The sequence below is a fragment of the Lepisosteus oculatus genome, chromosome 16 (assembly GCF_040954835.1).
Source record: "Lepisosteus oculatus isolate fLepOcu1 chromosome 16, fLepOcu1.hap2, whole genome shotgun sequence".
Classification (NCBI taxonomy): Eukaryota; Metazoa; Chordata; class Actinopteri; order Semionotiformes; family Lepisosteidae; genus Lepisosteus; species Lepisosteus oculatus.
Genome location: NC_090711.1, coordinates 5,357,899 through 5,384,932, shown reverse-complemented (window position 1 = coordinate 5,384,932; position 27,034 = coordinate 5,357,899). Strand labels below are relative to the sequence as shown.

The 27,034-nt window shown below is 36.1% G+C and overlaps 1 protein-coding gene across 11 annotated transcripts in view; it reads right to left on the bottom strand.

The window, feature by feature from the left end:
* myt1b (myelin transcription factor 1b) overlaps window positions 1–13,518 on the bottom strand; it is a 37,474-nt gene extending 23,956 nt beyond the window's left edge. For 8 of the 11 annotated variants that reach the window (XM_015364950.2, XM_015364951.2, XM_015364956.2 and 5 more), the window contains exons 1-3: window positions 13,414–13,518; window positions 3,211–3,311; window positions 52–106 (exon numbers count right to left, since the gene is read on the bottom strand). In XM_015364950.2, the coding sequence (XP_015220436.1) occupies window positions 52–106; window positions 3,211–3,311; window positions 13,414–13,438 (181 nt within the window). In that variant the 5' untranslated portion in view covers window positions 13,439–13,518. The other 3 variants (XM_015364958.2, XM_015364959.2, XM_015364957.2) reach the window with 3 other exon arrangements.
* Between the last annotated feature and the right edge of the window lie 13,516 nt (window positions 13,519–27,034).

The window sequence follows — 27,034 nt, the reverse complement described above, 5'->3', positions numbered from 1 at the left end:
AGTGGAAAAGCATCAATCAAACTGTTCCTGTGATAATGTATGTTAACTCACCTCTAATTCCCTTTGATCGTGTTCGTGTTCTCTTGTCGTCACTGTCTAAACTCATCTGTAAAAAAAACAGGACAAAATGTACAAAGGATTTCAGGCTGATGTTCAAACTAGCAGCTGTGCAGATAAATAGTCCACAGACAGAGATTGACTCGTTGGAAACTAAATTGGAAAGTTTTAGTTCATGCTTTCTTGTTTTTAATTTTCACTCTCCCTTCTTCTTTACTGCCAGTTTCAGTGTAGGAAAAGAAAGAGAAAACATTACACAATTGAAAGTCATGGCACTTTGCAATATCATATCATAATGTGTGCATTCATGTGTTGTCATGCTTTGTTATATTATGATACTTTGTGGTTTGGTTTGTTCTATGCAGAACAATGATTGGCATGTTGCAATGGTGAAAGAAAAATGTGACACTTCAGTTACTTTCTCCCAACAGCAAACCTGGAAAATGGAGTATGCTTAGCAAACAAATACATGTTTTCCTTGGAAAAATGTGTACCTAATTCAGTATCCCTTGTGTGCAAGACAATTTTAAGTTTTCTGTGGATTATCACAACAGGCACAGACTTGTTTCTCAATTTTTAGAGAGCTACATTGGACCAAATATGTAGAAAAGAAACAAAATCACATGTTTAAGTTATTTTTCCCTAATATATGCACAGAGCTCTTGTATTGCTGTTAAACCATTTTGGCAAAAGAATAAAAAACAGTTTTAGGATTACAGTACAAAAAATAAATGTAAAAAGGCTCTATTTATCTAAATGTAACCTAGTGTTTATTCTGCATTTTAAAAATCCATCCCTACCCCTAATTTATTGCACCTGAACAATAAACACAATTGCATATGGCACAGTGTGTTCAGTCTTGAGTGATCTCTTTATGGCTACCGCCTTACTCTGTTGAAATAGAAAATACAATTACTGTAATTCCTAATTTTGAGCATGTGGTCCCTGTATAGTTCTGGCCTACATTTATGCACAAAAGAGCAGGTGTCACCGAATGCCTCAATTCCATTTATTATGCTTTTAAATATACCACACTCTAAGCTATCTGATGCTTTTTACACAATAAGGCTATTAGTTTTGATTACTAGGGACCCCACGTTTATCTCAAGCCATGCACTTAGAGGTTTTGTTCCTGTCTGGAGTGAAGTTGGCAGAGACATAGTTGATTTAAGCAGAGCTGCTCTGGCAATTGCTACTTCCTGCAGATAAATTATTTTAAAAGGAGAGCTACATAAAAGTGCTGTGTGTTCAGTTCTGCTCCAAGTGATTCTGTGTACAGGTGCAGTGTGCTCAAATCAAATAGGACTTTTGATCAGTTTAAATGAATGTAAATATGGACAACAAGTAGTCTTTGTGCGTAGTACCAGGGCCATTTTGGCATCAATCTACATTGTGTCTTAATAGTTTCTGTAATTGAAAGTTGTATGAAATAAATGAAAAGGACAGGGAATTGAACTCAGTTTCAAAGTCGATCTCTCTGCAACAACTTACCCAAATGTTTTTTTTTTCATGATTCTGTTCTCCCAAACACATCTTCTCTGGAATTTTTAATTCACATTTCAAAACCGATTTTTCACATTAATTCACATTAAAAATGATGTATTTTATATTTCACTAATGTATCACAAAGGAATGTGAAATCATCAATCTGATGGTGAAACTGATTTTTACAGTTTAATGAAATGATGACTAAAAAAACGAAAAAGGATCAGATTTAAAAAAACCATGATTACAAGGAATGGTGTAGGCTGGCTCAGTTTTTAGGCTTTTTAAATTAAATGTAACTTAAGCAACTAAAAGTGCATCATTATATATATATATGAATTGAAAGTAGCTCCAAATTATTAATTAAAGGGTCTGTAAATAAAAAAAATATGTGATGATTCACCTTTTCATTCATTTTCAAAGAATTGAAATGCAGACTTAACCTGACCTTTGCTTTTCATCAAATCTTTTAAATTAAACATGTACATCATTTTTCAGTAGAAAGGACAAGAAGAGAGAAAAAAGATGCAGTTTTGATAGAAAGCAACTGAGAGGATCTTTATCCCTTAGGCTCCTGTGTACATTATTAATAATGTCCTTCTTTGTGCTTCCTACAGACGAGAAGGTTTTGAGACTCACATTCTGACAGCTATATGTAAATTTCTGGCTGGGGGCAATGACTTCATAGAGAAGGTCACCCTCTTCACCATGTGCATAAACGAGCCTATTATTCCTTTTCACTTTTACAAGCAAAACCAAGAATAACATACCAGATTCACTAGGCAACACTTTTAGTGGAAGAATGAAAGACTGACATTTTAAAATTACCTATGGACAACCAAAGCCAATTAAAAGATCCATCAGGCAGTACCATATTCAAAACAGGAAAAGACAACCAAGACCCCTGTATTCTGTGCAATGGGGATGCTGCTTTGTGGAAGTGCTGGGGGTTAAATGGACTTTTTTTCAGTTGGTTCTGGAAAAAGCAAACAGATTATGAATAACTAATGTTTATTCTCTGAGAAAAACAAAACCCTTTCCGAATGGAAATGCATTTTTTTTCCTTGGGTTACTCCCTCAAAGGAGAAGATCGCGATTTTAGATATTCAGATCCTCTTGAAGCTGCATGGAAGCAAATGAAGCCGAGTTTTTAATAATCCAAGTGAATAATTTAAAGCACCACTACTGTTGAAAGAAGGTCAATAAAACCTCTTCCTTTAAAGTATTGCAAATATCAATGGGAAACCTGAAACATTACAAAAACCTTAGAAAACATAGTTCCCTTTCCTGTTCAGGACCGTGGAGATCATGCATCTCAGAATTATTTGGAAAACCTCAAAGTTATTCAAAGCATGAAGAACCAAAAGCATGAAGAAACAAAACTTTCACCTACTGTATGTGTTAACGCTATGAAAGAGAATCAGATGTTACGAACAACCAAATCTAATGTTTTTCCTCAGTAGTGGGTAGTTTTAATTTTGGAAAGCACTGCAAACATTTTTTTAACTATTTAAAAGAAATAGTAGCATGGGCTGAATTTTAAATTCAATATGCTTATACTCCTTGCCCAGCAGTGATTTTGCTGTCTGTTACCATCTTTATGATAAACTCCCTGACTTGAAAATGCATAAAAAGCAGAAATGAAACCAGAATGCAATTGCCCCTTGCCTTGATTCGTCTGCTGTGCAGGCTTTTTGTTGTTCCACAACTGCTGAGTCTTTCTCCTCTTGTCCACCTCTGATTCAGCAGCTCGCCTCGAAATTCATTTTCTGAAAGAGCAGAGAAAGGAAAAATAATATTCAACAACAACGGTGAAAACCATAAGAGCTGACCACACACAAATAAGCTCAAATCACTGCCATTAACTAATGTGTGCAAATGCAGTGGTGCAGAATCCCAGCTGTTCCCCTCAATCTGCCATTAGAATTAATCAACTTCTCACATTTTTATTGTGCTTTTTGCAGTTCCGAGAGTAAGATAAGGGGTCAGGGAGGTCAGTGAATAATTAATCAAGAACAAATGAAAACAATTTCATCAGGGTAATGGTATATTTCCCCTTTCCTTTAGATAGGACATGTGCCTCGTGCATGAAACCATTGTACATACCGTTATGTACATAAATATTAGTACAGCATGTCGCTACAAAAAAAAACACAGGTGCAAAGCAAGTTCACAAATCCACCCTGGGATTTCAGTTATAACCCCAATAGATGTTTAACTCTATAACCATTTGTTAAAAGACAATTTGTTTTACACAATTCCTTCAGTGTGTAAAGTATAGTGTGCAGTCAGAAAAGCATATGAATATTAAACCTATAAAGTATTGTGTGCCATACCTGCAGAACACAGCAACAATAATTACGTTTTTTTTTGTAAAATCAGAAGCCTAAAACCTTTGCCCTGTGGACGCTGAAAAGCAAATAAATATCACTGAAGCTTTTAGAGAAAAGATAGAATCATGTATCAATGCATTCAGAATTAATGAACGCTAACATTATTTTCTAATTTTTAATTTTAAACCCAGTGTAGCAAATCATAGAAGGAAAACAAGAATGAAATGACAATGTACTTGGCCAATATTTACCTATTTTTTTTCTCCCAAACATACGCTGTTATGGATTTTACCTCAAGCTTTTGTTTGTACAAATAAACACTGTAGCTGAATTTCACTTTCCCAGGAGAAACACCAGGTAGGTTGATCCCCCACCCACCTACACCCCACTCCTACCAATCTGGTTAATTTCCTGAAAGCTGCACTCCTGCACCTCCATCTGTTACACTCAGCACTAACACAGGAAACTCTCGGAATACAACTGGTGACTACTCCACACACAGATGGGAAAGCATGCTGAAACTAAACAAGTACACTTAGCAGTTTGCTTGCAATTAGAATCAACAATCTCATACTTGCTCTCTCGCCCATCATTGCTTATCAAGAGCCTCGTGAGATGCTTCTGGCACATCAAGAGAAATTTCAACACTGGTTTTATTCCAAAGCATCTACAGATCACCAGAGAAATGTTACTGAAATAAACATGTAAATAGAAAAGCAAATAGAGGTTTAAAAAATTGGCTAAATAGCCTTGTGATAAACAGAGCCTGAGCATAGCTTTCTGAGGGTCCTAATTTCCAGTAAAAGCTTTACAATGGTAAAAACTCCATATTTTGATGAATTGTTAATTTGCTCCTTATTTATAAACTTAGTTCTCATGCTATCTATTCTAGTCTTTTATTTAGAATGACTTTGGGGAGAAAATCTGTTTAACAATGAATGTGCTTGTAGACTGAATATGGGCTTTGTATTAGATTAATATGGGATTTTAATCAAGCTTCTTATCTTAGGATAAAAAATGTAAATAAGAAGATCACAAATGCAATATAATAAGCAGAATAACATTCAACATTATTTTGATTTACTGACTGACAAAAACCTGTGATGCCTAATTTTTCCAATGATACACCATAAACATGTTCTAATTCAAGCTAGAACAAAGCACGGTCTTGATTAACCTGAAACTGCACAATAATAGTTCACTCAAAGCAATCAAAATTGAACAATTGTAAAGTACTATGCAAAACTGTAAGATTTAAGCAATGGGGGAATTAAATCCATAGTTCAGATTAAACTGCAAAGTGTAGGTTTACAATAATCCAAAAGCCATCCAGATGCATGCTAGAGTTCTACTTAGACAGGATTTAAAAGCAACATTGTGTGATTAGAGACAAAAGAATGCCAGCACCATAAAAACAGGAAAAGAAAAAAACAATGAAAAAAACCCAAAATACAGCTTCACGTTAAGATTTTTAAGATAAAAATATAATATACTTGTATTGTTTGTGTATTGTACATGTATTTAAAGAAGTACATATTGTATTTTAAGTCAGTTTCAGCTTTCAGTTGGCTTGCCTGTGAGTTCTGTACACAGAGTTTTGTTCTACAGAACATATGTCAGGAAAGCTTCTCGAAAGTGGCACATTTATCATGTTCTAACATATCTAACATACCAAAATCTTATATTAACAAACTTAAAAGAGAGGATATATGTAAATCCCGTTATTCGAGTTGTGATGTAATTTGTTTTGCTTAAATGTCTGAATCTGAATTACTGACACAGTTCAAAAAGATAAAAAGATAAATAGACTTCCCTTCACAAAACATATAGCAATGTACCTGACTTTTGAAATAATTGAACTCTGATCATCTATTTTTACAGGTTTACATGTATGTACAGTACCATGCTTTCACAGTAAACCTGTTTCAAAAATATATCTAATTGTTAAATGTTAGGATTAAGAGGCAATGGGCACTTACATATGTAATCATTTGACATAAAGTGTTTTCTTGTTGTTTTAGTTGTTTGAGTCCAAGAACTGTCAGGTTTCTGCAATTGATTTTTAAGAAAGAGGGATACTTTGTGAAATTAAGGTTTTCAGCCAAGCTTTCAGACATTGAACTCTCACTGAACAAGGATTGTAAAGAATTGAATGTTTTTAAACTCAGTTATGGGTAGTTTGCATGCTACTAGTATAAAAGAAAGTCTTTTATATCTTAAGGAGTAACTATTTCTATAAAGCATTCCATATAGTTTATTTGAATTGATAGTTTCCCTCCTCCCAGCTTAAGCTTAGTTTTACATTGAACCTTATTAAGCGGGATTTGAGGTCGACTGTGCATTTTTGTAAGAATGGATTTTGTAAGAGGTGGGTTGTGAAAATTAATTGCACATTATGTAACATCTTTGATAATAGAGGTTGTTTTAAAGCCTACCCATCCATCCCGTTAAAAACATTCCGTTTCAAGGCTTCTTGCCTTAGTACATCGCTGGTGACATTTTTTATTGATGACTTGGGTGACCCTGACTCGCGTTTCAATCGCTCGAGTTTTGATTATATGCATTGAATAAAAGGACGCACAGTTTGACCCAGCTGTTTCACTGGAAACGCTTATCGCGTTTTCCACTTCTGCGTTCCTATGACACCTGGTCCTGTCACCAGGGGCAATAAGAGCTTTTTAATCAGCACTTTTACGAACGTGCTGTCCACATAATAGGAAACGTGCGTAGGCAAAATGATAAAATAAGAAAAAACTAATTAGAAATGTTCATGTAAATTTGTAATATAAGATAACCATCAAACCACTAGCTCTTCGAAGAGCTCAGTTATGTTGTTATTTTATTAACTGTATGAATGTTTAACAGGCAAATATTGTGTCAAGTACACTCAGTCTGTTTCTTTGTCCTGTCTTTCACGAGGAATAATTAATATTCAGTTTCATCGTAGGGGATCCTTGCGAATGGTAAATATTATTTTTCTTCAAAAGAAGGTCTGATTAAGAATTTCTTTAGTCTACGTTGCGTAGGAATTTTCTTCCCCATCTGAAACTTTATTGGAATAATTTTAAAAGCTATTCACGCTCAAAAGTAATTTCGAATGCAGGAAACACGTAGCCGAAGGCAAACCACATCACAGCAAATGTCAGAACAGAATAGCTCCGCATAACAATAGCTAATCGCTTTTCTCCATAATAATCAATTTTGCACACACAATCCGGAAATATCAATAATGAATTAATAAATAATACAATGAACGGATTTAGACGAAGGAGAGTGAATTTGTCCACTAGTTTATGAACCTTTTGGACAACACCGAGAAGCTCTTTGGTGAGTACAACAAAAGAAACATTTTACATCGTCCTAGTTTCCTATATTTAGCACAAATCAATTTACCGTAGGCCTATACTCTTTCTTGTACGACAGCACTAGGCCTGTGTCATGCTTATCTTATCGGTATGTATTCAATGGTTTGATTTTTCAAACTTAGCCAAACCCTGACTTGCAATTTACAAAGAGAAATGCTCAGCTTCCAACAACATTATCCGAGATACAGGCAAGTTAAACATTAGACGTCTTTACTCATTTTTAACAACTTGTATTACTTATACTTATTGGCAGCAAAACACACAAATACCATTCATGCACTGGAATAAATCTAACAATTGGCATAATATTTAGGTTCATTGTATAAATACGGTTTTATAGCTTAAATCACGAGAAAACAGAACATCGAGTGAGAACATACCTAAAGTAAGAAAAATCAAAATGTGATCTGGACAACAGAATCTCAGCCCAGATGCTTTTAAGCTATGTTGGGAAGTATGGTTTTGTAGAACGATTAACACTTTCTAAAAATGAGATAATTAAGAAAAGAAGCAATTAACGCACAAAGTATACATCACATTTCAGTGTTCGCAGCTCTTTTTTTTTTGCTCCAAAGGGCTATTGCACATTTTTTGAGAGAGAAACGGACGGATCACATGAAACTTATAGCCCTGGAATAAAGCTTGTGAATTCCGCCCCATTTTGACACATAGGAGGTCCATAAGAAAATAGCAAACTTCCATTGGCTGTGATACAGACCTACACGAGATTCGCCTTCAGTGTCGCAAAACTGGCTGTACAATGGGGGGATGGGGAGGGGGCTACATCGCAAGTGGTACTAAACTCAGAGCGGCATGAAACGCTGATGACTTCTCAGTGCGCACCAAGCTAGGAGTGGCTGACATTTGAGGAGAGCATCTCCATCCTGTTTTCCGATGCAGAAAATCAGTTGCCCCTCCGCCCCTCCCCTTTCCCATGTATAGACTCCGATTCCTGTATTACGGCCATTGTTTGCCCTTAATTAAAGAGACCATATGGAAGGAAGTGATAACGGCAGCAGATGAGGCTACAAGAGAGAAACTACTAAAAGACATATCATTTAAATTATTTATGAACAGGAGAAATTGAAGACGCAATTTATATGGATTTTTCGAACGATGAAAGAAAAAAAAGTCTTAGACATACTTCGTGCAATAAAAACTTCATTAAAGTTCAGGATATATTTGAAGTTTTATACCCGGAGCAACTATTATGGGTAGAGAGCAATGAATTTCCAAAACTAACATAAGCGTCTGAGCTCAATGTCGAGACGTGTACTTATAATAACAATAGCTATATTATTCATCTTGAAAACTGATAGTTACCTGTAATTGCATAATGTTCTATCTTTTGGGTCGAGATGTTTTATACAGATTAACTAAATGAAATATCTAAAACTAAAAATAACTAAACAGTAGACCCCGTTGTACACCAATACACAAAAAACTCATTCATCCTACAGTATATCATTATAGTAATATACTACAGGCAGTGGGAAAATAACAATGCATTGTTGGAAAGCCTTCCATATATGACAAAAAAATGTCTTAGAGTAATTAAAGTCGGTAAAGCGCACATTTTGTGAGAGGGTCATACAATTATGGACCTGTATGGTAAAAGCTAAATTCGTTTTCTGGAATTCAGAACAGGGAAATTTTCTAGAGTACAAACAGAAGTCAAATCAACACTATCAGTTTTTGCAAAGAGCAGCTATTTTAATTATTGTGTCAGCACTGAAACCCTCCCACCTCTCCTAACAGAAAGAAAAATATATCCTCAAACAACTAGAAAAAAAAAACTTACGGACACGACCGTCGCTTTTTAAAATATTTAACAGAACAACATCCATCTACCTCTTTAAGAGATTAAGAGCGAGGCGTCCATTAAAGCAACTGAAAGCAGAACATCGGATGTTTGGCAAGACCGAAGAATTCAAACAGATTTGCAAATAAGCTTATCACCGAACCGCAGTTTGAATCTAAAATAATATGTGTACTTTAGTTCGTTAAATGCCAAACTAGACACAAAAATAAAACGCAGCTCTCCACATTATCAACCTTTACAATTATCATCCAATTACAAAACGCAAAAATAGATAGGAATATTGTAAATACCTGAAGAGAAAGATTTTCCATTAAAGCTTTCTCCTACTCGGAAAACGAGGGTTCCTCTTCTTTATTATTTAGTCAATTTAATTCAGAGTCAAGCAGTTTGTCCTTAATATCCCGGGGCTGCTTCAGAAAACCTTAAAAATATCCAGTGATATCCAGATTTGGTTGGAAAAAGGAGAACGTAACGACAGCAGAGAATCCTCGGTTAAAGGTGCAGATCTCTTAAGGGGAGCATTACATATTATTTATTCGTAGGCAAAAACATGGCTTCATTTGCCTTTGTCAGCGAGAGAACGTAATATTGACTTACCTTTCCCTCATGAACCATTGTCCGCCCCCCCCTCCACCCCTCGTTTGCCATGACATCACGGAAAGCTGTAGTAAAATTTACATCAAGGGGTGGGCAGGGCGCTTGTGTAGCCCCACTTTGATTCAGTGGGCATGTGTACACTGATGAATATATATAAATACCACTTTCGCCCCTTTCTGCAGGGTGGCAACTTGCACGTCTACGTGAAAATATCACCGTAACCCATTAGCCATAACACAGTAATATGATAGAAGTCAGTAAGCTCTTCCCTGTATTTAAATATCATACCCAGAAACCCATTGGTTTTCTTCTTTATGCCTGTATACCGGGGGATGAATTTCGCACTATGGCATATTTTGTTGGGGAACTACCAAAATAAATGTACACTTACAAAACATTTTTTTAAAAAACATCGCTACGTTTCGGTTCTCTTCCGTCTTTCCGAACAGAGAGAAGCAGAAGGCACTTAATTCACGCCAGCTGATTAATATTTAATATCCGCTATCTACTGCCACGAAAGGTTGCATATGTCACAACTGTCATTCGAGACCTCCCTCTAGAAACCCTTTCACATGGTACAGTCCAATAATTCTTACAATGAACACTTTACCGACAAGGGAATTGATGTATGCCCTGGGTTAGCATATATACATCTCAAGTAGATTGCATTATTTTTCTGGTTTCAACTGAATACGAACCACATCAAGCAAAAAAAAAAAGTATTACCTTTACCCGTCGCATTTTAATACAGGTTTTCGGATTATTTATTTTTGTCACTTTCTGTCCTACCACAAACAAATGAAAGCGTGTGTTTTTTTAAGTGTATGTGTGGGTGTGTGCAGGCAGGCTTTTTCTTGTAAAAATATATTTGAGCTCAATGTTAATTCTCTGTGCTAAGTTCCTTTACGTTTAACTTCATCAACTGTCAAAAAGTTCTTTCGAGAAACTCATGTGGGATGCTCATAATTTTCATTTCACGCTTCAATGAAACAGAATCATGCGTTCAGAATTCCAGATTAATTTCCAATTCTTTGTTCCTAATTCTTTACACCAAAACACGTTGTGATTGTACAGCAGCTCAAGGTATTTATGCGCAAATGACCAGAAAAGAATGCTTCCGTCATCAGTTTGTATCCAAAAATAATGCTGCTAATAATTTCGGGAACAGAATGACCATTGTAATTTGAAAAGAACTTGTAAAAACAAGCAGGACCAACCATAAAGCCTATCGGGACTCTCAATAATAACTTTTGTAAAATAAATCTTAAACAATTGTTACACATTGTGCTTTGCCTTAAAAAATAGAACTTTGAATTATTCTCAAATGTTGCACACAGCATCGTTTCTTTTGTTGTTTGGTAACCATTAGTGAAAATGACAACCATTCATTACAACCCATTTGAGAGTATTCTCCTCAAATGCCATCCTTTATCTCGTTCTTCCACACTGTGCATGCAGGGAATATTCAAAAGCTAACCTTCGCCTTTCAGAAATTCTATTAAATTCTTATCTCTATGCAGCAGGCATAATTTTTTTGCACTCCCATTGTTATGCATTCAAGCTGAAATCAATCACTAGTGTCCACAACACATCAGCCTGATTTCAGCTGCAGTGCTGCATGGAGCTTAATACTATCTTTTTCCAAACATGAGCCACTGTGGAGTAAACAAAGGGCAAGACAAATGCATTGTAGCACCAGCTACCCAAAATTGTTCGGGAGTCTAAGAGTGACGATATATGCAATACTAAGAAGAGGACGGTAAATATCGTATGCGAATAAAATCGGCGCAAAGTTTGGTTATAGGTCTGCAAACGAACAAAAAAAAGCTCAGTAGTTGGGCCAAGCACAGCTTCAGGACCTGAGATAGCTCCTCCCCTCTTACATGTTCCTGGTTTCAGCACCATGGACAGCGATTTAATGAACCGGCTGCACTGACAACACGCTGATAACGGACGGGCATTCGAGATAAAGACAAAATGAAACCGCAGTAACTTCAATGTAGACTTTTCAGTGAATCTCCCTTGAGTGCGTTATATCTCGGTTGATTGAAGCACATCCCGGATTATTTTTAAGTGTTATTTCCCTTAAGTGTGACTTTAACCATGAAAACAATACACGGCGGTTGTTCAATGAAGGTGGTCTCGAAAAAAAAAAACTTCACTTTACTTAGGCTTTCATCTGTTTCCGGGGTTTTATTTTTGCGGATTTACCCCTTTTTTTCTTCTGGTTATTAATATATAAAACGAGGCTGCGACCATTTCCTCTAAATACACCATTATTATTGTTCAAGAAATGTAAGTACAATTAAAAAAAAATAAAACGTAGCAGTAACAGTGAAATGAAACTATTAAGCCATAAGAGGTGAACATAAAAAAATCAGTTATTTAAGCTATTTTCTTCTCTGCGTTGTTAAACTGTTATTCAACAAAGTTAGCAACAAAGCAATTACTTTAACTAATACTTTCACAAATATTAACAACAAAGGCACTTTTATTTTGTTTTCATCACGGGTGCAGATTTATTATAAGTGACTCGTTTATGTAAAAATAGAAATATCCAAAGAGCAACAGTTGAATGAACGAATCAAAAGTTTCTGTATATTTAATGAGTCTCAGCTTCTTCGGTTACCAGCTGGGATGAAACTTTTTTTTTAAGTCAGTTCTTAAAAGCGCAGATGCATATGGGCAACCCTACAGCTCCAGACTACAATTAGCGATGTAGCTATATTGTGACGGTCTCTGGTCAGCATAAATATTGTATACGGTAGCAGCTGAAGTGCAGAAAAGGGGGGACGCCCAGCCCAGCGAAGGCCCCTGACAGATGGAAGAAACTGACAGACAAAAAACTTAACAAGCCTCCGGGCTAACATTGTCCTAACAGTTCTTGTCCCGGGCAGACCGCAAATCCCCACAGGAACAAACTTTCCTTTGTTTGTAAAGAATATTTTTTTTAAAAAAGAATCTACATACTTTAAACAGCTCAGTCTTAGAACTTCAAACAACAGCTACAAAAATCGCCTATGATCGTAAAAATACTACTACTACTGGTGCAAAGATTATTTCTTCGGAATGAGACTTACAATAGAAAAAGTAGGTTTAAATAATTTTTAAAACTTTTTTCAACGTAAATTCACCCCCCAAATCAAAAGCAGTAAAGGATGTACAGTATTTTTTCGCGTTAAGCATAAAAATACAGCACAAATACGGTAAAGAAAAGAACAGTCCTAGTTAAATTAAATATACTAATCAGGGTTCCTGTCACCGAAGGTCTAAAAAGTGAAAATATTCCTATCTGAGCATTAGAGAGTTAATAAAACAAAACCATTTTCAAACGATCATTTCGCCCTATCATTTCTTAACGACATACGTGTGCATAAATAATACGTGTGCTTTAATTCACCCATCACCTAAATAACGCAATAACGCGCAACAAACATTTAACTTATATTTTGAACACTACAAAATACTGGCATTACAAGTATTAAAATACAATTGCTAGCAAAGCGTTTCAATCATTAAAACTGGTAGTTTATTGGCATTACCTATAAACTACCAGTTTACCTATAAACTTCGCTCATGGTCTAACAGACAAAAAACATCTCTGCGAACAAGTGACTTTTTTTTTTCTGGACAAGGCTCTCGATTGTCCCTTTTAGCTCCCGAGCCCCCCAAAAGGCCTCGTTTTTCATCAAACTTGGCACAGCCAGAAAAGCACTGAAAAGAGAAGTAATGAAAAGTTTGTTTGATTACGAACCGAGAAAAGTTCCACACAACTTCATTCTTGCTAGTTTTCGTGCACCACCACCAACAGCTGAGAAGTTACTTCATTCCAGAAAAAAAGTTGTGCCAAGAGGATACAACTTATCAGCCAGGGGGCCAGCGGCTGCTTGAGGCCAACCCAATCAGAGGCAGCCGGGCAGGTAATTACAGTTCAATGTATCCAGCTCGACGGCCAATCAGAACCTTGCAGTTTCTGCGTTCTGCAACAATGGCCATTGAATATGAACACAAAAGGCAGGGGCTGTGTCCCTAACTTGTAAAGCATGGGAGCAAACTCGGTGTTCTTTCACAAACTTAAGTCCGGGAAACTTTTTTTTTTTAGTTGCAGTACCCTGCATATTTTAATATATCATCCAGTGGCAAATTATTTTAAGCAAGCAATGCTCTTTATATAGATGAGAAGATGAAACGACCTTCTGCTTTTCAACTAAAATCTCTGTTTTTTAGAGGTAAAAATATTAAACAGATGAAGCAAATCTGAAAAACAAAATAGCTTTGATTGTTCAAGTAACACTAGAACCAATATCCTTATCCTTTCAGCCACTTTCTTACTTGGTAAACTCTGATTTTGGCTATTATTTCAATAACAGTCCAGTACAGTCAAGTATTTATGAGTACTGACTTTAAGAATATAGGTTTAATGACTGCGACTTTACCCAGAACAGGGAATGAACTAAGGAATTAAAATCCAATAATTATCTAAATAAAGATATTAAAAGAGTAAGAAAAACAAAGCTTTAAAAGAACTAAAGACAAGCAAATATGCAGACCACTTTGATGTAGCCTTATAGACATGTTTCATGTTTTCAGTTTTTACAAACACAAACAGGGAGTACCTGTAGGTGATAGTGCAATCACATTAAGTGATAGTTCATTAGGGCTCACTGTTTTCTTCTTGAAAAACTTCTGCAAAAATGATCTGAACGAAGAGAGCACAGTGACTCAGGTGAAGTTTGATGAACTCCTTAGATCAGTTTAACCTATTTTGTGCCAGTTCTGTAGCTTGATAGGATTGTTTCTGGTGTATGTTCTGATTTTTGTGTTCACAAACCAACCAGACAAAGAAGTAAAAACACACACAACAAAGAAAGTTCTACAAAGGGGCAGGAGCGTTTGGCTCAGTCCAGTAGTACCTGTTCTGGCAAGTCATGTTTGAGGTAAACAAATGTCAGTTTGGAAAGAATGATCTTATCTCTTACATTAGATATCACTTATACTCTGTTATGTCAGGGATTACTTCTTATACAGTATCCGCTCCCCACATTCCTTATCTGTGACATGGGTACATTTGTGAGAAACTTACTATGCTTATCAAATGCCTAATGATGTAGCCACGTGTTCCATTTTTTGTCCTTGTTGACTGTAGGGTTTACAAGTGTTGCTGATAGGATAAAGTCAATGTGACTTTCTCACTTATGTCAAATGTGATTGAACAATTGATCTGTGAATTGTTCTTTCCTCAGAGTGTGAACCAGTAAAAGTAATATCTGCTACAAGCCTATTGCACACATTCTGTATTTATCACACAGCAACCTTAGCTCAGTCCATAGAGAGAGAGACTGACAGAGACACACAAACTGCATACCTCTGTTCTAGTTCCATAAGGACTAGTTATTCTCAGATCCCTTTTACCGCTGAAGTTGAATGAACGCCGAAGCTGAAGTGTCTCTTCAGCATGCTGAGCTTATGGACCAAAAAGAAAAAAATTGAAAAGCAACTAAAAATAGACAGGAAATAATCGTATGTTTTAATAAGGGTCTATTTTGACAGAGATGTTATGAAAGAAAGTAAGTAGCATCCAGAATGATATTATTGGGTTAAAATAATAACAATAATGTAATATAAGCCTATAGTCTTTTGGAAAATATTTTTACAACACAAAATAACCTTGCTACTAGTATGTTGATAACAATAACATCAGTAATAGAGGGTGCTGTTGTTATAAAACAAAGTTTGAAAAGTGTGCTTGGTTCTATACCGTACTATATCTATTATCCACACTAAAGGCTGCAAAAGTTAAAGCCTTACAATGCTTTTCAAACCATATTCTATCAAATATTTGGCATTCCATTTGATTGACATTGCACACCATCACTTTGCAAATCCATTAAAGAAAATTGACCTGCCTTCCTCAAAAGTCTCATCTACCATTGGCATGAATGTGGGAGATGACACTAATTCGAGCTCTTGATGTGCAATATAACATTCAGTTAAGAGATCACGACAGCGATGTATTTCCAATGCACTTTAAAAAATGAGAAATTGCAATACTGTATCTGCAACTCTGCTCTCTTTTGTCATATTGCTGTAATCTTTCTGCAAATACATGTTTTCCAATAGCATATGTCCTAAGTTAATGGTAGACCTTGCTCTATTTAAATGAGTTGGAATTGTGCTCCACTACAACAGATGGCCTGGTAGATAATGATGCCTTAGCACTGGTGTCTGAATGCCCCTCATTCCTGTTGCTATGGCAAAAAAAAAAGAAGAACGTGTAATGGATTCACTGCTTATTAAATTTGCTTGCTCTGTGCATTTACAATGAATGGCTCTCACTTTAAAAGAGTTCTGGCCTGCTAATGCCTCTGGATAGTTTTATCTAAAAAAGCCATGCACCCCCTTATATTATTTGTGAGTACTGAACACTCATTAACCCATTAACTTTAAGCCCCAGAGTGAGGGTTTTCACTTTCTTTCATAATACTGTATGCTTCAAAGTTCAGACCAGGAGTAACTCACTTTGTGTCTATGGAACTTTCAGTACAGCTGTCACAAACATTAAGAAAATGTGCTTCAAGCACATGCACAAAGTGAGCACATAAAAATAGAAACTTTAAAAAAATTAATTCCATATCAAAGATTTCAAGAGGCTGTTACAGTACAATGCTCCATTTTCCACTTAAGTTCAGTAAACATTTATAGTAATGACAATACCAATAATAAAGTACACATAACCATTTTCCTTTAACTTGAAAGGAAAAAAGTTTTTCATATAATATAATCTAACTAAAATTTTAAATTGCACAATTGGGTGCTTGTGTTGGTCTCATTATTAATTGCATTTAACTGAAATGGAAAAATCTCAACCTTCAAACTTAATAATGAAGAAAAGGTAATTAGGATCTTTTTATACTTTGCTGTAAAATATGATATATTTTTTAAAATTAGAGCAACTTTTTTGTGCATTTTTGTATTTTTATTAAAAGAAACGAATACTTATGTAATGTATTCTGTGGCATTCTCTGTAATATCAATTGCTTGGTAGATGTCAGCAAAGATAAAGAAAGCTGAAGTTGTGTCGATTGTTTCCCATGCACAGCCTCCTCTCCTGTTTACAAATCAGTCTTTCTGTGTGATCTGCATCTCACAGATGGACTGCCGTTACGTTTTTCACACAGCTTTGCTCCTGATCTTTGTAAAAACTTGACAAACACATGACGACTTTATTGCTTTCTTGTAGTGACATCAATAGATCACAATGGGAGAGAACTGCACAATTCATTTCGAATCTCAGATGCTGCAGTTTGTCGAGAACAAAATTTGGCTTGGAACACCCAAGAAAACAAGTTTACAAATGTGACCTTTTTAGTTTATTCTAGGCAGAACAAGATTTCGTTTTGTTTCCAAAACTATGTTGAGCAAGAAATGAATGAGAAGATAGTGTTTTTGCTTCCCAGTATTTCCTTTGGTAAAGAAAATACAGAATAAAGTTCTTCAAATTGATTATCACATTTTAAAATACGCTGTAAGGCATTAAAAGAGCAATAAATTAACATTGAAACCAATAACATGTGATGAATTTTGTAATGACATTCAATGCAGTGTATATTCCATTTAATTTTTTCCTCTCCAGAACACGTTTTGACAAAAAAAAAACATTTACAATTTATCCTCATAAGTAAATTAATGTTTGAAAGTACTGTAGTTCATGTTTTAGAAGCATTGGTAATATTCTAATCTATATAGGAAACCTTGACATTTAAAGCAAATAGAAAATGAAACACTGGTTTCAATATAAAATTGATGGAGAAAAGGAAACATTCAAAAGGTCACAAAGATTCAAGTAGAAAAGTCACAATAATTGTAATATTGTTCTTATAAAACAGTCTAATTCTCACCCCAGGTAGCTGTTTCAGAATTTGTATTTTGGACAGCTATACAGCACAGAAAAAAAAAGTCTATATGCCAGGCTCATCAGTCCCTTTAATATAATATGTTTGAAGGTAAAACTCAGTAGACCAATCAGGAAAAAGTCAAAAGTGCCACAAGGCGTTCCATCTCTATCTGCCTGATGGTCTGGCCTAGTAGAAACAGTGGAAACCACCCAGCCTTCTCCCGCCCAACCCCCTACAGCAGCAGCAGTGGCAGCAGGCTGAGTAAATAAGAGGCCTAGCCAACAGTAAATACAGGCAGCACTCCACAAACAAGGCCTGATTACAATGACAAAAGCTGCCACACTTTTGGGTGGAGCTTGCAGCAATTTCAGGCTGCAAGGGCATTGAGTGAGTAGCATACTTAATAGGCTTTGTGTGAGAAAGAAAGGCCCAGGCTTTCTAGGCCCAGCTGTCACTGTGGAAAATATCAGATAGATGCAGCTCTGGCCTTTTAAAAAAAAATGGTAGAAAAAAAAATAACAGCATTAATGTAAAACAAAAATAAAATGTATGCAGGGTACTCATTGCGCAGTCATTGAAGATGACGTATGGAACGATAGAAAAATCAATGAGACATTCCGAGAAGCACTTTAAATTTCATTATTTTTTTAATGTTTCTGCAGATAGTAAAGTGAGCAACTGGAATGAAATGTGTCTTTACCCTTTTTTGAGGAAAATAGCATTAAGCAATCATCATAAACTAAAGGAGAGTGCATTCATATTCAATGACATATGAAAGCAAACATTTATCACATTTCTTTTGTGGGACTGCAGTAGATGAAGCCATCTTCATATATTATAAGAAAAAATTGTTTTTGGCATGTTACCTTTTTAGTGTTGATTAAAAAATTAAAGTGTTACATTCAATAAATAAAGTTAAAAAAGGGCTACAAATAATGAGCAAATGCCAATGTTTTGATCTTTTAATAATTAAGCACTAAGAAAGTTTTGCAATACACAGTTGCAATACAAATTTACAGAATCATAAAAAATGAATAGGAATTGGATAATGCTGCAGAAAAGATTTCTCATACGTTAAGACATAACATGTGATGGAAGAAACCCCAGAATGTCAGTGGCAGGTTAATCAAAACAAATTGAAATCTCTAGTTATCTAGTACTTCATTTGTAATCATAAAGAATTTAGAAAAACTGAAAACACATGCAAAGCAAGTTTTAGGAGAATTTGTACATCCCCACCTTGTCCAAATGTTTTAGAAGAAGTAGTTTCTGTAATAGATGTTATTTCACCTAACCTCTTTGATACAGTAGTCATGCTGCTAAGCCCTAGAAAATCAGCTTAACAGATGTCCTAAAGTATAGGTGGCTTGTTTCAAGAAGTGAAACTAAAGAGCAATGGAGGGGGGGTGACACTCTTTTATATGCAAACTGAATTAGCAGTTGTAGTCCATTAGTGGCTGATCTTTCCCTTCCCCCTTCTTCCAGACTTATACACCCCCCACCCACTTCCCCTATTAAAACGTTCTAACTTTACTAACTTTGTCCCTAAACAGCCCCCCTTCACTCTCAGGGTGGAAACTACAAATGGTCCCCTCTACTGTTCCAAGCAATCAGGGCACGGCTAAAACATAATGTCACACCATGTGTTCCCCTTGTTTTATGCTGTATTATAAACTGTAGGAAAGTGAGGGACCTCAGAAACAATAATGCCAGATATCAATGGCAATTGTCATGCCACCTGGGCCCCCAGAGTTTTCAGACTTCGCGAAAACTAATGGTTAGAGATTTGGGTGGCCGCAATGCCCCTTTCCATAAGCCTGGTCCCTCCCTCAGCTGATCAAGGGATTTTGCAAAGCATCTGTATGCAAATCACATTATGGTATGGAAGTCCTGAGGGGAAAGAGAATGTATGATATCACTATGGCATGGCGTGCAACACATGTATATAAGAGGTTTCATTTCACAGCTAGCTCACCAAGGCTTTTTTGATCTTTATTCTTTCACAGAGAACTATTAGCCAGTTCTTTGCTGTTCCCCTAATTTGGCCACTTCTTTCATACTGAGTGAAGTCAAAGGAGAGAATCTGAGGATTTTCTGTTAGGTTGCTACCTAATTTCCCAGAATTCTCACTCACCTGACCCAAAACTGATTTATATTTGAACTATATACGTAGCTATATAAAGATAATAAAGCTATTTTAAAGATAGCTATGCTATCTTTAGATGGTGAGCTGGAGGTTTGCCAGCGCTTACATAATTGCTTAAATAAAGTCTTATTCAAGGCCAGATAAATGTGTATTACATTTTTTTTGTCACAGGTTACAATCCAAAATAAGTAATACAATCATCCTTACCACAGTAATTATTTTGGAAGGTTTTGAGTCTAAACGCATTCTGCACATTTTTGCATTTAAAATTTAACATCATGCACACACTACATCGAAAACTATAGAAAAGGGAGGTCTCGTAAAAAAAGAGGAAAAACCGAGCAATATTTGAAAAACTGGTTTGAATGATTCAGCCACAAATGCTATGAAAGGACCCTTTTGAATCGAATTATGATTTTGAAATTACTAAAGAAAAATAAAACAAAATTACATTACTAACCATGTTAACATATTAGCATACTCTTTATAAAATAGAGAGGAAGAGCAATTAGTCAAGTTTCTACATACACCTGGGGAATGGTCACATTCTGTTGCCAGCAGGCCAACCTGAGTCCTCCCCTCATTCAAACAGAGAGCCTCTACGTGGAGAAATAAACTTTGAGCTCTTGTCCTGAACACACAGTGGGAGTGCTTCTTCAATGATAGCACAGAGCTCAAGGCTATCTATCGGTCTGGAGCAATGTAAGGCTTCTCTTCACTTTGCTAACTGGCTCCTCTCCAGTTTAAACAGAAGGCTCAAAAAAGTGTGTCATGAATAATTCATGCCCCCTGTAATGAAGCAAGTACACTCTTTAAAGTGTTCTTCTGTAATGGAGTTTCAGGGGCAGAGCTATCATTTTCTCTTAATGGTGTTTTCTACGGGCGAACAAAACCCACTGAAACTGCACATTACCACCATCGTGCAGAAGGCCGATTACCAGCAGCTGGTGCAGTTTTGTTGCGTAAAAGTGCCCAATTTTCCTCAACCATTTAAACAACAAATAGAGGGGCTTGTAAAATTGAAGTAAGTGCATTATTTGACATTATTATTCCAGAGCTGTACATTTCCTAAATGTTTATTTGCAAAATGCCTGCATTCCTCCTAGAGGTTTAAACATCTTTAATATTCCAAAAACCGAGTAAATGATTCAAAGTAGAACAATCAAGCCAGAGATTAATGTTGTTCCCTGTATTCAGATTATAGCAACTTGTCTCACTTTGGGCATATTAGAAAGCTTTGATGTTTTGCAACTCATGCTGGTGTATAATAAGAATAATAACTAGTGTTTTAATTCTCTTTCATTGAAAAATTAAAAATAAAGTTCTGATTTTTTTATTGTAATAAGGTATACACCTAATAACCTCACTCAAAATTCACATCCCCCAGCTTGCTGCAAAAATACTTGGCATATGAATTGCATCTATGTATACAGTAGCTACATCAAGATATTGTACAATCAAAACATGTTGAGAATATGTTTATACTGTAATATTCACCTCTTTCAGTTAACAAGCCTATGTTATCTATCCTTTTGTAGACCGCAAATGTAACGGTGTAGGACTGTTGTCCTGGTGGATGTGTTACTTGGTAATTTTCTCTCTCAACTACCAGTAGCTCATCCGCAACTGCATACCTTTGATTAATTAAAAGGCTGCATAACATAAAGAATCCTGAGCAAGAATTATCTTTTGTTGATGACTCTCCTGAAGCATGGTAAAAAAATACTGCTTGCAAAAGACCTCACACTGCACATTAAATGTGCTTCCTATTGTGTTTATTTAACCTGTGTTGAGAGATAACTGTTTTAAAACCATGGCATTTGCTGTTTCACACTGTTTTAATTGACGTATGTTGGCAGTTAGAGGCTCGTGTAAGTCCTACACTGCTTGTAGTATCAGGTAAGTGTGGGTGGAGGGGGGGATAATATTGGTATGAGCAGCACCTGGCATCCTGGGTGTGCCAATAGATTGTGTTGTGTGTTCCGCAGAGACACAAGGAAACTTTTCAGTTTTTCAGACAGAAGAGAGAGTTTTCAACAAGTTTGCAAGTAAACAAATGATCACAGAGAGGACAAAGAGAGGGGTTGCACCTGCTGATCTCTTTATTGACAGCTCAGCTCCCAACCTCTGAACATTGACCCAAACCTCACAGAAGGATTGTCTTTGCACAAACACATGCACAGTCAAAAGACATACTCTTTCGTGTTTGGATATTAAAAAGAGTAACGCTCATTTAGTGTTAGCAAATGATAATATGATTAAATTCATGGGGATTGCATAATTTTTAGTTCAGAAGTTCAAGAAGTTCAAGACGTAATGGCTATGGAAGTATTGAGAAATAGAAAATAAGATACTAGGATGAGGCAAATACATCCTCTGATTTGTGGTTTTCCTGATATTGTCACAGGGATAATAGGCTAATAAATTTAGGAGTCTAAGTACAGTATGATATACATTTGTTATTAAGATCCACCCCTACTCCCCATCTGTACATAGGTATATGCACTCATACAGAATATGACCATCACAAAACAACTTTGGTAAAAATCCAATAACCCCTGGAATTTTAAGTGGTATCAGCAGAGAGTGGTGAAAAATGAAACGTACTAAAAGACAGCCTAATACATACAGACACTTAATATTCTGTCCAGTGCAAGCCACGTCAGGTAGACATGATGCGATCTGAACTGCTCAGATTGAAACTTCGAATGTCTGAAATGCACATGCTTGAGTCTGCATGCAAATGAAGACGTGGCACTTGATTTTTTTTTTGCTGAGAGACTGGGCATAATAGGGGCCTCAGAAATAGCAGATGCACGCAAAAAAACAAACTCAGAACACTGATGGGAAAAAAAGCACATGCAAATATTTAACCTTTAATCCTGCCTTTTGGAGGCTTGTACTTCATTCTGCTAATTAGACATCATAGCATACTGGGGCATGGCCTTGCAAATGATGTTAAAAAGAACTGAAGCAAAGTACAAAGAACAATAGGTGTATCATTGTACTACAGTAAGAGAATGATGAGTTCCTTGAAAAACAGATTCTGAATGTATTATAACAATTATATTCCTAGTTTTTACACAGATTAAAAACTCATTATAGAAGACTAAATCAGTTCAAATATTGCTATAGCTTACTAAAAAATGAATGTTGATCTGATATTGCATCAACAATGGCTTTGATTATCTAGGTGTGTTCATGTATTGTTTAGTTGGGCATTTTGATTCTCTAGGATTTAGACTAAAATAATAGACATTGCAGGGAATAAGTGATGTACTGTACTTGGAGGCAGAATCAAATATCACAGCAACAGACCAAGTTATTACAACCTAATAAATTTGTAATAATGCAATTCTATATAAATAGCATATATACATTTGTTTAGCTTTCTAAGTAAAGAAGAACAAATATCTCTCATGGAACCTTACAAAGCAGGAAATGTGCAAATTAATATGGGAGCTGTGAATATGTGAGCTGTACTTAATAATTCCTAATTTCTAAAATGTAAGTTATTTCTTCTTTGGGTAACATTCCCTTACTCAGTACTGGGTTGGAGATCAAAAATGAATTTTAAGAAGGCACAAATAGAATAGTTTGCACATTATCCTCTTGAATTTGCAGTTGTCTGAAAATTAAATTGTGCCTCTTTGAGCCACTGCAAACATTATTTAAACACAAACACTGGTAGCTATGCCTGAGGCTTTCTCTTACACTTGGGGAATGTGACAAAATCGTCTGAGCTGACAATTGCAATGTGCCACATGCATAATCGCAAATCTTTCCCCAAACCAAACAGGTGCCTTCTTTGAACTCCAGAACTTTAGTCATGTCTTTGTTTTAATATCATCCCCTTGCTGTGAGTGTAGTGAAAAAAATAACTGCAGATCAGCTGAAGTGAGATAAGTCTTTTGAGATGAAAACAGATCTCACTTACACAGGCTGATAAATAGATAATGACTGGCTATTCTTGTTATAACTGGAATCATGGTAAGGATTATGATGGTTGTAAAACATCAGGCTCCCAAACTGATAAATGTTCTCATAGCACAATACCTACTCATTGTTTTTGGTAAAATCAGTGGCTTGAAGCTAAGAGTAATGTCTGGACAAATGACACCCAGATCTGCGCCAAGGGTGATCTGTGGTGCTGTGATGGAGATAATTGAGAGGGGAAGAGTGTAGCAGGTTTCATGGTTACTTTACTTTGTTTTGCAGATGTATACTTCTGGAGCTTGAAAAGCATTTCAAACCCGTCAAAACGTCTGACCTGGTCATTTCATTCAGTAAATGACACTTGAGCAAGGGACAAACTGCACTTGCTACACTGATGCCCTGATGTGGATAATGTAGCTTGGTGTTTGAGAGTACTGCATTAAACCTTTCATTCCATCAGGGGAAAGTATTGGCCAGGGTCATCCCGAGCGGCTGAACTTAGAGGCACGTGCCCTGTCACAGGCTAAGCTCTGTTATTACAGGTTCGAACCTGGGTCATGTCTCTAGTGGATTGTGACTGGGATTTCCAGAGCAACAGGCTGGACTCTCTTGACTCTCAGTGACATAGCAAGCCTGCTCTTATCCTCGGGATGGTATCAAAAGGCACAGGGCTGTGTTGTTTATGATATCTAAAAAGTCAGGGAGCTCGAATATGGGTAGTTTGGAGGAATCTGCTTACACTTCATCTTTCTTTCTGGAGCTCTTATATGTTGGAGTTAGGGGCCAAAAGAGGGACAGAAATAATTGTTTTCTGTCCCTGAAGAAAAAAGATGGACAGAAAACAGTTATTTCTGTCCCTCTTTTGGTTATTTCCTATTGCATTGACTGTGCCCTTAGCAGATAAGCTAAAGTAACCCTCTGATTAAATTTGAGTCCCAGTCAGAGGTAGCTTTTCCATTTAATATATATGAAAACCAGCCTTGCTTACTATGATAAATGTAATTACTATTATTGCTCATTTATAATCCATGGTCAAATAAAAACACAAAACACAAATCATGTTTTACCCACCCCTAATTAGTAGCAGCAGTCCCCTACCAATATCTGTGTATGTATAAAATGAAAAGATCATCAATCCCCTGAGAAATTCAGCTGTACTGTTTCCATAAATACTTGTATGTAAGTGAAATACACGTTGCTTTTCACATTGAAATGCTAAGTTTTTTGGTGCTTGTACAGAGTATCTCTACATATGTATGTTATATAGTATATATAACTTTTCTTTAAAAAAATAAAAGAGAAAGGATAAGCAATTAATCGAATGATTGAGTAAATCTGGCTCCTGTTATGTGCAGAAGTGCAAGAACAATTTTCACAAAATACCTAGCAAACAATCATAAGAATAATAATCATCATCATAATCATACAACATTTCACATATAGGAGGGGACCCATTGATTAAGGGTATATGAAAATATAAGCTACACTTAAATGTATTAAAGTAGCGTCTTCTTTTAGGTAAACCGTTATGCCTGAGGACATATAATCCCCCCAGAGAGATGGTTCAATAAAGTAACTTCAGAAAAGCTATGACAGAAATATAGTAAAGAGCTGATGTCAGTGATGTGTGAAGTCTATCTTAACTGAAGAAATTAATTTACTAAGAAAGTGATCTAGAGAGCAAATCAAGCGTGTGAGCTTTGACTTTTTTGGTTAAAACTTTCAAGTGTGGAAGGGTCCAAAGTTCACACAAGGCAGAGCTCATGTCAAAAATGTTTCACGGAACGAGAAAGCATTCTCCACCCACTCTTCCAGTGCTGTCTTCTCTGTTGTCTTGTTCTTGTTCTTCTGGAGTCATATTACCAACACAAAGCTTTAATTACGACACTGTGAGGAAACACCAGGAGTACTCTGCAAAATGTACTGTATTGCAGGATAACACTGGCTGCAGAGCAGTGAGAAACAGGAGTGTTCAGCCTGCAGTCTGGGCCTTTGTTTGGGGCGGGAGCTGAGAGCTATTATTGAAGGCAGCTGCATGGAATGCAGCCTGTTGGTGAAAAAAGGCCAAGAGAGCCGAGTGTAATTTATTTACTACTCACAATAGTCTGTTTGAACAGACTCCAAAAAAGAGGGGGAAAGGCGAAAAAAAGAGAAAAGAAAATGATCAGAGGCTCTGTGCCAGTGTTGTCCTTATAGCAGGTTTAGCAGTTTGCCCAGCAACAGACAGAAGAGCTAACAGCAGAAATTAAAAATATATATATATGTACATTAGTTTAAACTCTTTTATTCCATTGGGTATTGGATTTACATGGTTTAAAAATACATATTGTTGAAAAACCTTAACCAAAACATTTTCTACAAATCGGTTTAAAAAAGTTACTATACACTATGTGGTGTATTAATGTACAGTCTGATGCATGTGGGTCTGGAAGGAAGGTAAGGGTTTCTTCTCTGAGGAGATTCAGGTTTCCTACATAAATTGAATGACTTGCAAATTAATTAAACTTCCTGCTTGTACCACGAATCAGCATTAAGAGGGATACTTTAAACACTACACATCTGACCGTGAAATTCAATAATGACAGTCCTGTTTGTCTCACTATTAGATTTTTTCAAAACAAACAAACAACTACTGTACTTTGCACTTAAACTGAAAAGAAATGACTCTTTTTAGTACCTAAGTAGCATAAGAAGGAAATAAGTTATTTGGAAAAAATAAAACAAATGGCTCAATATTTATATATACTTCTCATTTACTTGCTAATATTTAATAGACAATGATTCCAAATAGACTTTGCAATAAAGCCTATGCTCACTTAATGTGTGGTGTTTTTTGTTTTGAAAGGCTCAATGTGAAAGGTTGTTTTTCAATTCTATTCCAGCTCTCTGGCTGCCAAGCCTGGACTTGTCTTCAGCTGGGGTGTGCACACAGCTTCCGGATTTTGATCTGACTCAGCAGGAAGGGTCAGCTTCTTTAGAGACAGAGGTTTAATGGTTGCCCTTTGGTGCTCGAGGTGATGACACTGTGATCAAATGCAGACGTCTTGGGAAGCAGGTGCTGAAAGCAGACTGACTTATGACTTTTTTTCCATAGAGCTTTTTCTACAATGCTAATTACTTTGAAAAAAATCCCCCCAAAACCAACATTTGCTTCACAATACAAAATAAACATTTAAGCGGGCTGCATTTGGTGGAATTGGTGGAATACCATCCAGCTATATTTTATTTTAAAAATCTGGGTAGTCACAGCATGGTATTGAAAGGTACTGTATAAGAATAGAGTCCTAATAGTACAGACATTTTCAAATGTTTAACATACAACATTTGGGTTTTTCAACCTTATTTTTGTTCAATGCATCGCTCCTTTACTCAATAATTCTTTCTACTGGCTTCAGTGT